The 12,501-nt window shown below is 35.8% G+C and overlaps 1 protein-coding gene across 2 annotated transcripts in view; it reads right to left on the reverse strand.

Moving 5' to 3' along the window:
* Positions 1-12,501, reverse strand: part of LOC307150752 (kazrin-like) — a 146,241-nt gene that overhangs the window by 103,340 nt on the left and 30,400 nt on the right. For both annotated transcript variants that reach the window (XM_079858233.1, XM_079858234.1), the window contains exon 2: positions 8,853-9,010. In XM_079858233.1, coding sequence (XP_079714359.1) covers positions 8,853-9,010 — 158 coding nt within the window. The remainder of the gene's footprint in view (positions 1-8,852; positions 9,011-12,501) is intronic.

Consider the following 12,501-nt stretch of genomic DNA (forward strand, 5'->3'; position numbering starts at 1 on the left):
TGTAAAAGAGTTGGGCAGTATGAGCTGTTATAGCCAATCAACACTTGCATGCAAACAGGCCACGTTCTGTCACATTACACACACACACACACATTTTCACAACCTATCAAAATGCATTTGATTAATCCCTCCCCTCCAGCAAGCAACACATACATAATTCATCTGTGCAAATGACAAATGAAGCAATCAATTCCTGGACCACGTTCAAAGAGAAACATTGGAAATTCTATCCAAATTAATTTTCTACCTATCACAATCTGCCCAACGATATTCAATATGCGAAAACTTCCTCTAGATGATCCTTCACAATGGAACAGAGGCCTCAACAGCATGTTACAAATAAAGACAAAGAGACGACAAATTAGAGAAAAGTGGGCACTGGATTACTAACAAATCTGATTAAAATATATAGTTCACAGATAATCAAGCCATTCTACACAGAGGTTGCATGTAAAATAAAACAGTAAAATAAAAAATCGCTTAATCATAATGAAGTTATTAACCCTGTAAAGTCTGTCATTTGAAATTATACATTAAAACTTAAAAGTAAGAGTATGATATAAGAAAATATGGAGCTCATACTCAATGACAGAGAAAAAACTCCTTAAACTGAGAAGAAAATATGGAATTTGGTGCAGTTGCTGATATTTATATGGACAAAAAATAAGATAAATTAGTGAGAATTTATAATAGTACAGCAGACTACTTTCATAAAATGCATATATCAGTTGTCACTCTATATCTAATATGTCTTAGTGAGATGATATTTAAATAGTTGTATGATCAAAGCTCTGTAGTTTGAATTGTAGGGGGCAAAACATATAATGCAATGATGACTTGAGATGTACAAATAAAAGCTCCTCAAAAACCTGATGTGATAATCAAGTAAATCTAAGTTGCTCCAGTCCAGTAAGTTTTCATCCTGAAATATTACTAATAATATAAAATGTATTCTTACATTTACATAAACTATCAATCAGACGACAGAAGGCATGCAATAGATTGTGTACAACAGGTTTTTCAACTAAGTTTTGATCATGTTGATCATTTAGAGGCCTTTTGTATCAAATACGATACCGTAGGCATTACATGGTTGATTTTTAGTGTGTACAAAAGGCTCTAATTTTGTTGTGCACGAATGGAGGGAAGTGTCAAAAATCAGGCGTAATGTAATTGCAAGTGCTTGTGTAAAAAAACAACACTCCTCATTTCCTAAGAGGCTGTCAACACTGTTGATAAGTGCAATAAATGATGAAGAACAAGGCACACAAAAGCACTTCACCTGCACTGTGCCCTAATTTACTGAAAAATTTCCAGTGGCAAAAGGTTCTAGAGTGGATCCTAACAGAGTCATTTTGTAGTTCCTGAGGTCAAAACACAGCAAGACTTTCAAGAGAACAATTAGGATTAAAGTGGTAGCTCACCCAAAAATGAAAATTCTGTCATTAACTACTCAACCTCATGTCGTTCCAAACCTATAAGACTTTCGTTCATTGACAGCTACGCAACAACCACTTTGCCGCTTCAAAAAAGTTCATAAAAGAGATCGTAAAACTAATTTTATGAAGAGATTAATTCGTTTTAAATGATAAACAGATTGAATTCAGGCTTTTATTCACATACAAACATTCATCAACTCACACATCAGTTGTGGTAAATGGAAGCTCAATCACGTTTACTTTACTTGACATGTGAGAACCAATGAGGTTCATTCTCGTGTTACACAGCACGTTTGAGCTTCCACGAGAACCAATGAGATTTTTTCTTGCGCGTCAGGCAGTTTCGGTTGAGCTTGTTTATGTTCACTGATCGATGTTTATATGTGAATAAAAGCTAAAATTAAATCTGTTCATCATATAAAGCGATTGTCTGAAAATTTGGATTAATCCGCTCAATTCATAGATTAGTTTTACAATCTCTGAATTAACTTTTTGAAGCGTCAAAGTGGTAGTTGTGTAGCTGTCTATGGAGGGACAGAAATCGCTCAGATTTCATTAGAAATATCTTCATTTGTGTTCCGAAGATGAACGAAAGTCTTACGGGTTTGGAACAAAATAAGGGTGAGTAAATGACAGAATTACATTTTTTTGGGGTGAACTAACGCTTTAGCGTGCACTGTATAAGTTGAAATGTGCTTGAACAGGAGGCTCAGGGACCATGATGCCCAAATTACCTGACAGTGGAGAAAGAGGTCGGACAATGAGGAATTTATTTTGGATGCAACTTGAGCGTTGTTCTGATGTTGACTGAAGACCTTGGAACATTTTCAATCACATATCTCCTGCAGGTATACTGGAAATGTGCCTGACTTCCAGCCACGATTATGAGCCTGTCAATATAGTCTTGCACAGGAGTGCTTGTCCATTATCGCCATGAATTGGACTGTAATGTTGTTCAAGGGCAGCAGTGGCAGTTAATGTTCTCTAGTCTTTGCAAAATGTGTGGAGAGCTTCCCAGCCTACTCATAAGTAGAAGAAGAAAAAAAAACTCTGGAAGGAAGCAAACTCTCAGTCAGGACTCATGTTGTCACTGTTTTAGACTCTTGACCTATACAGGGTTTTGCCTATATAGAGAATTACGAGGTGGCCGCCTCCGTCAAATTTCGTGCTGCCTCCGGCTCTCGACAAAATTAGGACAGACAGTCACATGTTCAGATTCACTTTTTCCACCATGAATTTCTGTTGTGGGTTCCCGGCCTGTGTCCATTCTCAAACAGTATAGTTTGCCGATAGTGCTGCGAGGATCGTAATAAAGTAATAAAAACATAATATTCCAATGAATCAAGGGTGAATGACAGATAAATCATTATAATGTGTTGAGTTCAATAAAGACACAGAACTCTCATCACGGTAAAACGCAATGAACGTGCGTCACTCTTTTACTTTCGTTTTCAACAATGTAATTCTCTTCAGGGAAAACCAATCAAGGAAAACATATCAGGGCTTGACATTAACGCTTGTTTGGGACAGGTTTTTTTTTTTTTAAGGGACAAGTGAAACAGAATTGTACCCGGACAAATGCCCTGATTAAAACAATTTTCAATATCAAAAAAATAAAATAAAAAATAACTAGGTAATCACTGAAAACGCAAGGATGATTCTGATTTTATTTCGTTTAATGTAAGTGGCGATTGATAGCCTATAGTTGATAATAATATAGGCCTAGCTATAGGCTGATTTCTGATTTCATAACAGTTCAATAAACAAATAGTTAAAATTAAGTCACTACATTTTAGACGCAACGACTGCTTTTGTTCTGTTTCAGCAGCGAAAATAGTTCCAAAACAAAGATCACAGCAGAACCATAGCGCATCTCACAGGAACACTCAGCCGTGTTTCATTGCTGAATGATTCAGCGTTTTGAACGAATCGGTTGAGTCAAAGATTCAATTACCCATTCATAAACTGCCGCATTCAAATAATATTTAAAACAATCTCATAATCTCATTTAATACAGTTGTAATTTTTCATTAAATTATTTAATTATTTAAATTTGATTGGTAACAACCTAGTGTCTTATTCTTTTAATTGAATGTATTGATCAACTTTAAGAATTTGAAATGAAAGATGGAGCATACATTAAATAAAATTAGGGGGGAAAAAGCCCTTTATAAAGGTAAAAAAATGATTCTGATAAGAGTGTTTTCCAACAGTGATGTAATGAAACATTGACAATTTAAGTTTGAAGTGAGTAAAGCCTCTGTTTAGGCTATTAAGGAAATGTAATTTTGCCAAAAGAACTTTTTTTAAAAATAGATGTTAATTTTAAATCAGCTTACTTCAGTGTGATATTTTACTATATTATCATGCTTAACACTGAGAATTTGAATAATTGTAATGTGATGATCAGATGCAGATATCTAAATCAAAGAATATCATAGGTTTGGGTGGTTGGCGGGTGGATTATTTATTTTTAAAAGTGGATTCGGGTGACTCAAATTGCACCAGATTAATGAATTTATCTTTAAAATGTACAAAAAATTTTTCCAGGGGAGCATGCCCCCAGACCCCCCTAGAGGTACCGAGCTCCACCCACGAAAATACTGTGGGAAGCACAGTATGGTCTACGAAAAATAAACATTTAATTATCTTATTATTAAAATACATGATCAGGATTTTACCACCTCCGCCTCATTTTGAGCCAGGAAAAACCCTGCTATAGTCATGTGTATGTTAATGTAGCCAGCTAATCCTCTCTGGCTTTGGCTGGCATTACTTGTGTAGTAAAAACAGCCAGATGGAAGTTTCTATGACACATTATTCATCTGGGGTTCCTCTTTAGCCCCAGTCTCATAAAGCATCAACATTAGCAACCTCAAGCTTCAAACTCATGTTGTCCGAGCAATGCAATTATCTAAATACTATAGTGCATTACACAAATAAAACCAGGGGACTGGTGCTTTGATTGCCTTGAGTGATTTTTATCCTCTCAATAATCTCTGAAATTGCAGTTTCATTTCCCTGTTTGATAGTGAAGGATTACTAACATAAAGATGTGCAGATAATAATATTGTTTTTCTACAATGCAAATTTCTTCCACAAAATATGAATCACATTCAACCTGGCGCAAAACTCCTCAACTCTCTAATCTTTCTTAGGGAAAGACATTTTCACTAGAGTGTGATAATGCATGGCAGCTAAATAAACTTGCATTTTCAGTTTCATTTTCACATTCTATAGTTTCCAACTCTATTAGTGAAAGATTTTGTTTATTGCATAGTTGTGCTTGGACTCCATTGTTTTATTTGTGATAACGCAATGAAACATGCCAAATTGTGCAGACATAATTATTGGCCAGGCTGTCAAACAAAGAAATTGTGAACACATGCAAAAACAAGAGAGAACCAACAAAATATGAATAACGATTATGATGTAGTCAATATGCCTTTTCCTGTGAGCTTTTTGGTTTTCTATGCATTTTTTTTTTCTTTGCATTGTAAGATAAAACCTGGGCTGTAGTTTACACCTTTTTCGCCAAATAATTTTGTTAGATAAATACCTTAACCAAGTTTAGTGTTTTGTTCTTTCCTCCTATTAACATATTTAGAAATATTAAATATTTTCCTCATATTTTGATGGTTTAATTGACCTTGTTGGGTAATTAAAAGCAAATCCCCAAACTAATCCCCTCCAGACATCACTTTTGGCAAAACTGTGCAGTCCTACAAACAAGCACAGAAAACCTGAAGGTTTTTATTTTTATCAGAATAATTACAACTAGATTTTTTTCACCTAAATTGTGCAACCTATTTAACATTTCCAGCACCTGTGCCCCAGTATCTATTCATAAATTCATGCTCATCCATCATAGAGTCTTGGTACTGAAAGCAAAAGCGACTTGGGGCTAACAATCTCTCTGCACAGTTGGCACGTAGCCTCCCACAAAAGAAGGCGATGGCCTTTCGCTGAATTACTTTGTCCTTAATCAATGACACTGCGAATAAGAAATATATTCTGAAAAATGAGGACGAGCCATGTTATCAATCAAACGTATCTGCGTTGTGTCTAATTGATTAGCCAAATACATCACTATGTCTTGTCAGCGTGAACATTCATCATTTAACAAGGATGAGCGAGAGAGTTATGAGAAGATGCACAGGGAAAATCAACTGTAAAATCCACCAATCAAACTCAATGTAGCTGCCTAAACAAGCACTCAGCGGGTTACTTCTTCGGCACTTAGCAGATTTTGGATGTTGTTGTTTTTTTTACTTTAGCATTCACGGTTTCTAGCCAGAGTGGTGTTTCTATTGTGTATGTAAACAGCTCAGTTAGATGAGAAGGAAAGTGATGTACAGGAAAGAATTAAAAAAAAAAAGCCTTACAGGAACTGTGTTGCGGACAAACATTCCCTCGACATACATCCTGGAGATGGAAGTAGGAAACAATTAAGTGAATCAGCACAGAGAGACTAGTTTCCCACAACAACAACAACAGTGAAACCAGGTAGTGGATACTTTTTATCCAACATCCTGAGGCATATAAAATGTTTTGTCCCAGACTACATACACAAGCAAATGCTTCTTTTGATAATTCTTTTCACTGTTTTCCAGGTCGGAAAGAACGATGCCAATTAAATGCAGTATCTGTTGTCAAAGAAGGATAGAGAGCTAATGATTTTTGAATGTTGCAGAGAAGAGGGGTGCACTAAATTATTTATTCACCTCTTTCAATAAAGTGACATTCAGTTATTCAAATTACGACATTTAAAAATGCTTTGGTCCTTCTCGACATCGACTCTCCTCGACCCTGTATGCATGAACCTCAATGTGACCCTGAAACAGTGCCAAAACATCTCCAGCATTAAGCATATGAATACAGATAAGGGAAGCACTTAAATAAATGACTTATAGCCAGGTGAAATGTGTGATTTTTTGCACTCCTAGTGGCCCCAAACTAAACTGCAGTTGAACATAGGCTACATCGCCCTACTGCAGCAGCCAATTTAGTCTTAAAATGATATTATGATTTTTTAGAGATCTTCAAAGCTAAATTTTCAGCAGCCTTAAGAGTCACATGATCTGTCAGAAAACATTATAATTATGTTGATTTCTTATTATTATTAATGTTGAAAATGGTTGTTCTGCTTAATACTTTTATGGAAAACCTTTTTCTAAGGATTCTTTGATGAATAGAAAGTTCAAAAGAACAGTGTTTTTGTTTCATTTGTGACTCAAATGATGGAGAAAATTCACTAGAAAAACTGCAGTCAAGTCACATGTTTTCTTCTGGGCGTTAACCAGAAGTTGGAGTTGACATCTTTCTATGATTGTAAATTATGTTTTTAGGGTGCCTGTGGACAGTGTCTGTCCAGACAGAGCCATTATTGGATCCAGTGGCATAGATGGTGTTGTCCTTACTTATTAAAGCCTGTGTGACATAGATGCAATCAGGAGTTAAGTGTCAAGCCACAGAGGTCTGCCTAAGGCTAAAGCTCCTTGATTAATGTGTTGAAATTTCTTCATGTTGTTACCATTGAAAATAATGAGGAATGAGTCATCACAAGCTCAACCGCTGATGTTCCCTCTGAGTCTCGTCTTTTCATGAATAACAATCATTTTTCAGCTCCTTTAGGAACAAGAAGGCTGCAGAGGCATCAGAAATGTATATAATTAATTGCTTAGTGTTGATTGATTTACAGTTTTTGTTCGAATTTCTGTTGTAAAATGCTTATTATGATCCTGTGGTAATATCTGTTAATAAATGATTATGATAATGATAGATAAATCTAACATTTAACATTTAATGGAATCGGCCACTCAGGATGTTGAACTGAAATCTGAATCGAATGAGGAATGTACTGAATTCAGATACATTCAACAGGGAAATTGAGCAGGAATTGAATTAATCCTACACAGATTTTGTGATGTATCGTTATTGCATCATTCATTTTGAATAATAAATTGGATTTATTCCCTGACATGTACAGTAGAATACTTATAATGCTGAATAATATTTCCCCAATTGATTAGATATATTCTCTAAAGTTTAATACTGTCAAAACAAATAAATATATTATATAATAAAAAAGTATATTGCATTATCAACAGATAGGTATATAATCTAATTTAAGACATTTATAATATATAATAATGTGTCTGATACATTGCGATTTAAAAAAAAATTAAATTTCAATAGTTCATTAAAAACTAAACAGTGGAGTTAGTTAGTCAGTAAGTTCATTCCATTTACTTACATAATTTTTACAATACAATTCTAAATCCTATTTGCTACCTCAAATCAAATTTGATTCAAATTCAGAAACTACAATGGAATTTGAAAAACATTCTCAGTTCAATTCTAAATGACACACAACCATGGTCGGAAATGAACAGGTGCTTAGGGAAAAATGCCACCAAAATGTTCCCCAAATTCAAGATAAGGGGGCAGAAAATGCCCCTGCACAATTAAGCTAGATCTTTTACGGCTGTTACGATTAAAGTGAAATGAGAAATCAATGAAAAGTATTGATTGCTGTATTAAAATTACAGTAGATTTGCTCACGTTGGATCATAGTTCTTTTTATGCACGGTTTGCAGCTATGAGCATTATAGCCAGTCATACACGTTTCTGTTGAGCTTATGAATGCAATTTCCAATCAGAGGCATTTTGATTCATCTGTTTAGTACGCATGCTCACTGACTGAATTCTAAATCTATATTCGCAAATTCTCTCATCATTATAAACAACAAAGTTCAGAAAAGATGCAAGAGATTTAAAGTTATGCACTTTCGCAAAAACTCCCGTTATAATCACTGAAGTGGTCTACTCGCATTAGACTGAAATCTTGAATCGCTTCAGTATTCTTTGATTGCTCTCTTTATATAATTTCTTCCTAGTTTGAATAACCTAATTGTTTTTCATGCTACTGAAATGACCAATATGAAACTTTAATTTTCGAATCCGTAAAAAGCAATAAACTTCATAAATGGTTATTTTTTTTAGTTTTGTGCTTTTCCCCACAAAAAAACATTACAATATCAAGAACAATAAGCAACAATAATTATTTTTGTTATGATATTGCAGCTTTACCCTCTAATGAGTTCCTATTTTTTAATTTATAGGCTATTTACATTATGCAATTTTTGTGTAAATACATGTACATGAGCAGCATTAAACAGTCTGTGTAAATAAACATAAATGCCATGTCAGATGCAGCTTCTGTTCCACCTTGCAGTATAAAGACGACTTTCATTGTAACAGCAAAAGTATTTGACATAAAAAACAACACGGATACATTTAATAAGGTAATATTTAAAAAATTGTCCCTACAAAGGTAAAAAATGCCCCTGGAAAACCAATTCCAGGGGGCAAATACTCTCACCCTAACTGATATAATGAGATGCTTTTTACCTGTGCATCCATGAGCAGGTGTCTCATTAGAGCCATGGATTGGCTCAAAGTATCTCTCTCGGTGGGCAGAAAGGTGTCCTCTTCGTGGCTCATGGCGTTGGGTCTCTTCACCATGAAGTGAGCGATCTGGTCGTTCAGGCTGTTCAGAGATTGCACAGCTGGAGAGAACAAATGAAAGATGGATCAGAATCATTCCTGAGTACACTTACACATACACTTGTACCATATCCCCTATATGGGTTTCATATTTTATTATGGTCAAGTTTACATTATACAGCAACAACCGCCCATACATAAAGCACTGTTATAACTTCACTGATGGAATAATTGCCTTGTCATTTATATCAGATAACATGAGGCCATGAGACTCTCTGAGATGTTATTGCTTTTCTAAAATTGCTCTGGGCAAAAAGAACATAAAAATAAAGCCAGCATTGGCACTCCATTTGGACCAAGCGTCAACCATAGCAATCAAAAGCCTTTTTCACACGTGCATAGGGCTTTCAGTGTTTCTGCAGCTCTTACAGAAAAACACATTGAGCATTTACCCAGTAATAGCCAAACATTGTCATTGTGTGTTATTAAGAATGCTTGCAAACTTAATGCTCATGAAATCTAATTTACATTTACACTACCATGTAAAAGTTTGGTTTGGTCATGGTTTCCACAAAAATATTAAGCAGCACAACTGTTTTCAACATTTGATAAAAATAAGAAATGTTTCTTGAGCACCAAATCAGCATATTAGAATGATTTCTGAAGGATCATGTGACACTGAAGACTGCAGTGATGATACTGAAAACACATCACAGGAATAAATTATATATAAAACAGTTCTTTTACATTTTAGAAACATTTCACAATATTACTGTTTTTATTGTATTTTAGATCAATTAATGCAGCTTTGGTCAGCATGAGAGCCTTCTTTCGACAACATAAATAATCTTACTGACCCTAAAAACCTTTGAATGGTAATTTATATACTATACAAATGGTAATTAATCTACAAAGAACATAACCCAAACCCAAAGAATAAGTTATAAACTGCTTAAATCGTCCAGATTCAGTCAGATTTAGACTGTAGTAGACTGTCAGTAGACTGTTAGGGTTTCGGTTAGTAGAATAAGTTGACATGTAGTTGTTACTTATAGTCAGTATGAAATCTGTTAAAAGAAAAGTTTATATAGTAAAGGACCATTTTGATAAATACATTTATAGTGTATACAGTCAATGTTTTTCAATGCATCACTTTGAACTGTATGAATAAAAAAAAAAGTTGAAACTTTTTACCATGTTGCAATTCCAATATTTCATCACAGTCAATAGCCTGGGTTTGCCATCATTGGCAAAGGTGTGCCCATGTGCATGACCTCAGCTGGTATGTGTTTGGATTGCAACCCTTCAGATGATTCGGCTCATTGGCATGCAGTCTGCCTTTCTCTAATCCTTCTCCCATGGCATCGGCAGCTCCCTCGCGCAAGCTTCCATTTACCATTAATCCCTCTCACTTAGCGAAGGCTGCCAGAATTATTGTAAGTCCATTACCACTGTAGAAATCTCACATCCATGCTCATTTTAATGCATTTATTCATAGTTCCCGGCAATCACGCCTGACCCTTTTTTGCCTCTATCAATCAGTGCATCAGCGTATCCAACAAATTAAAAGAGGCACATCAGAATTCTTCCACACAACATCTCAGTGAAGAGTATTCAGTATGGCATTGACCTCAGCTGGCCAGGAAGCTAATGCTGACACATACGGCCAATAATTAGTTTTAGTTCGACTCATCAGCTCTGATGGCAAACAAGTCAGTGCTGCAGGGTCATCCAGGAGGATTGAGAATTAGACAGACAGAAAAAGAGGTCATCATCCACTCCGTCATGTCGTTCCAAACCTGTATGACTTTATTTCTGCTGAGAAACACAGAAGGAAAAATACTGATAGAATCTACCTTGGGTTCAACATTAAGGTATGAGAGAGTTTCAGGATAGGTGTCAGAACTGTCACTTGCACTACTGGGCCAACACTATATCTTATATTTCATCATGTACATATATTTTTATACCTTGCAAATGTAAACATTTCATTTTCTGTGATATTGGGTTGTGAAATCTTCTTCTCTGAAATTACTTTCCAAACTTGTCAGGTAGGAAAAATGATCTACAAAATTGTGATATTGTGACTTGTGATAGTTTTTAGAAGCATCAGCAAAAATGGATTGAAAATTCCGATCAGTAATGTTTTGCCATGTTTCATTTTCCAGCAAAAATGTTTATTGAGTTTTCTTATATAGAACACCTATGTTGTCAAACTGCTGAAGATGTTTTCTTAATTTGCTGATGTTTTTTTTTTCCTATTGGCAAATGTTTTCTTCAGTTGCAGCTCATTGAGCTCTCTCAGCCACCGTATAATTGTCTTGAAAACTAGCAACACTAAGGGTGCTTTCACACTGGGCTCGTTTACTGCGTCCGAGCCCGAGCGCGATTGTTCCCGGCGCCCCCCGCAGCGTTGGTCTGGTTTCACACTCAACTTGATTCTATCGAACCCTGGTCCATTTGCGACGCATATAACGTCATCGCAAACGTGCACGGCGCATGATAGAAAACAGAACGCGGGTCCAAAAAAAAAAAAAGATCCCACCAGTAATGCACTGACTAACATTAACTAACAATGAGCACAATTGTTTTAATATTTATTAATACTTGGTAATGTTGGCATTCACTTTCACTGAGAAAAAGAACATTCTGTTCTCCTTTTGTCTTCCACAGAGGAAAGAAAGCCATGGTTTGGAATGACATGACAAAAGAATGAGTAAGCAATGACAGATTTTTACATTTTTGGGTGAACTGTCTTTTTAAGAGTCCGGCTAGTGCACGTCCCCTGCAGTTGTTATTCAACTAGGGAGCCTGTTAGTGCTCAATGCATCATGTGGAAAAGCAGCCCTGGCTGATATGCTTCACTATGTATAAAACCTCAAGAAAATAGTAAATATTACCTATACTCCATCTGTTCTGTCCACAAAAAACATTTCCATCTTTCACACGCATCGATTCTGAAGCAATATGAAGCACTTGAGGACATATAGACAGACAGATGAACCAGGGTTTGAACCTCAAACCCTTGGCTTGCCAGATCAGTTAATTATCCACCATGGTGCTGCCACCCTATTAACAAGTGATAGAATATGGGGTCATTCATTGGATGAATAAAACAAGGACCAGTTTGATCTCATAATGCACAGTTAATGAAAACTTAATTAAATTTGGGAGGATGTGACTCAGCAGATCCAAAGGCTCTTAACTGCAAAAACAGAAGCACAAGGGCAAGAAAGAGTCTTTACTATCTTCCTTTCGCACTGAGGTATGGATTTAAAATCTGGTGCAGTCAGCTACAGCATTGCAGGGGTCATTTAAGATTTGAGAAAGATACCTTCACATAGAGACAGCAAATACTAGTAATATCTCCTCTTAGAGAGAGTTTTCCAAGCAGTTTATCTTCCATTTTCCATGGGTGTATTGTTTTTCGTGTGATCGGAGATGCTTAAATCGTATTTCAGGAAATACCACAATATCTCTGCTGTTGCTGACTGTGGCATAACACAATGCTGGAACTGAATCACATTGTTTCCTTATTATCCTCAACCACTCT

This window comes from Squalius cephalus (genome assembly GCF_949319135.1).
Source record: "Squalius cephalus genome assembly, chromosome: 22".
NCBI classification, from domain to species: Eukaryota; Metazoa; Chordata; class Actinopteri; order Cypriniformes; family Leuciscidae; genus Squalius; species Squalius cephalus.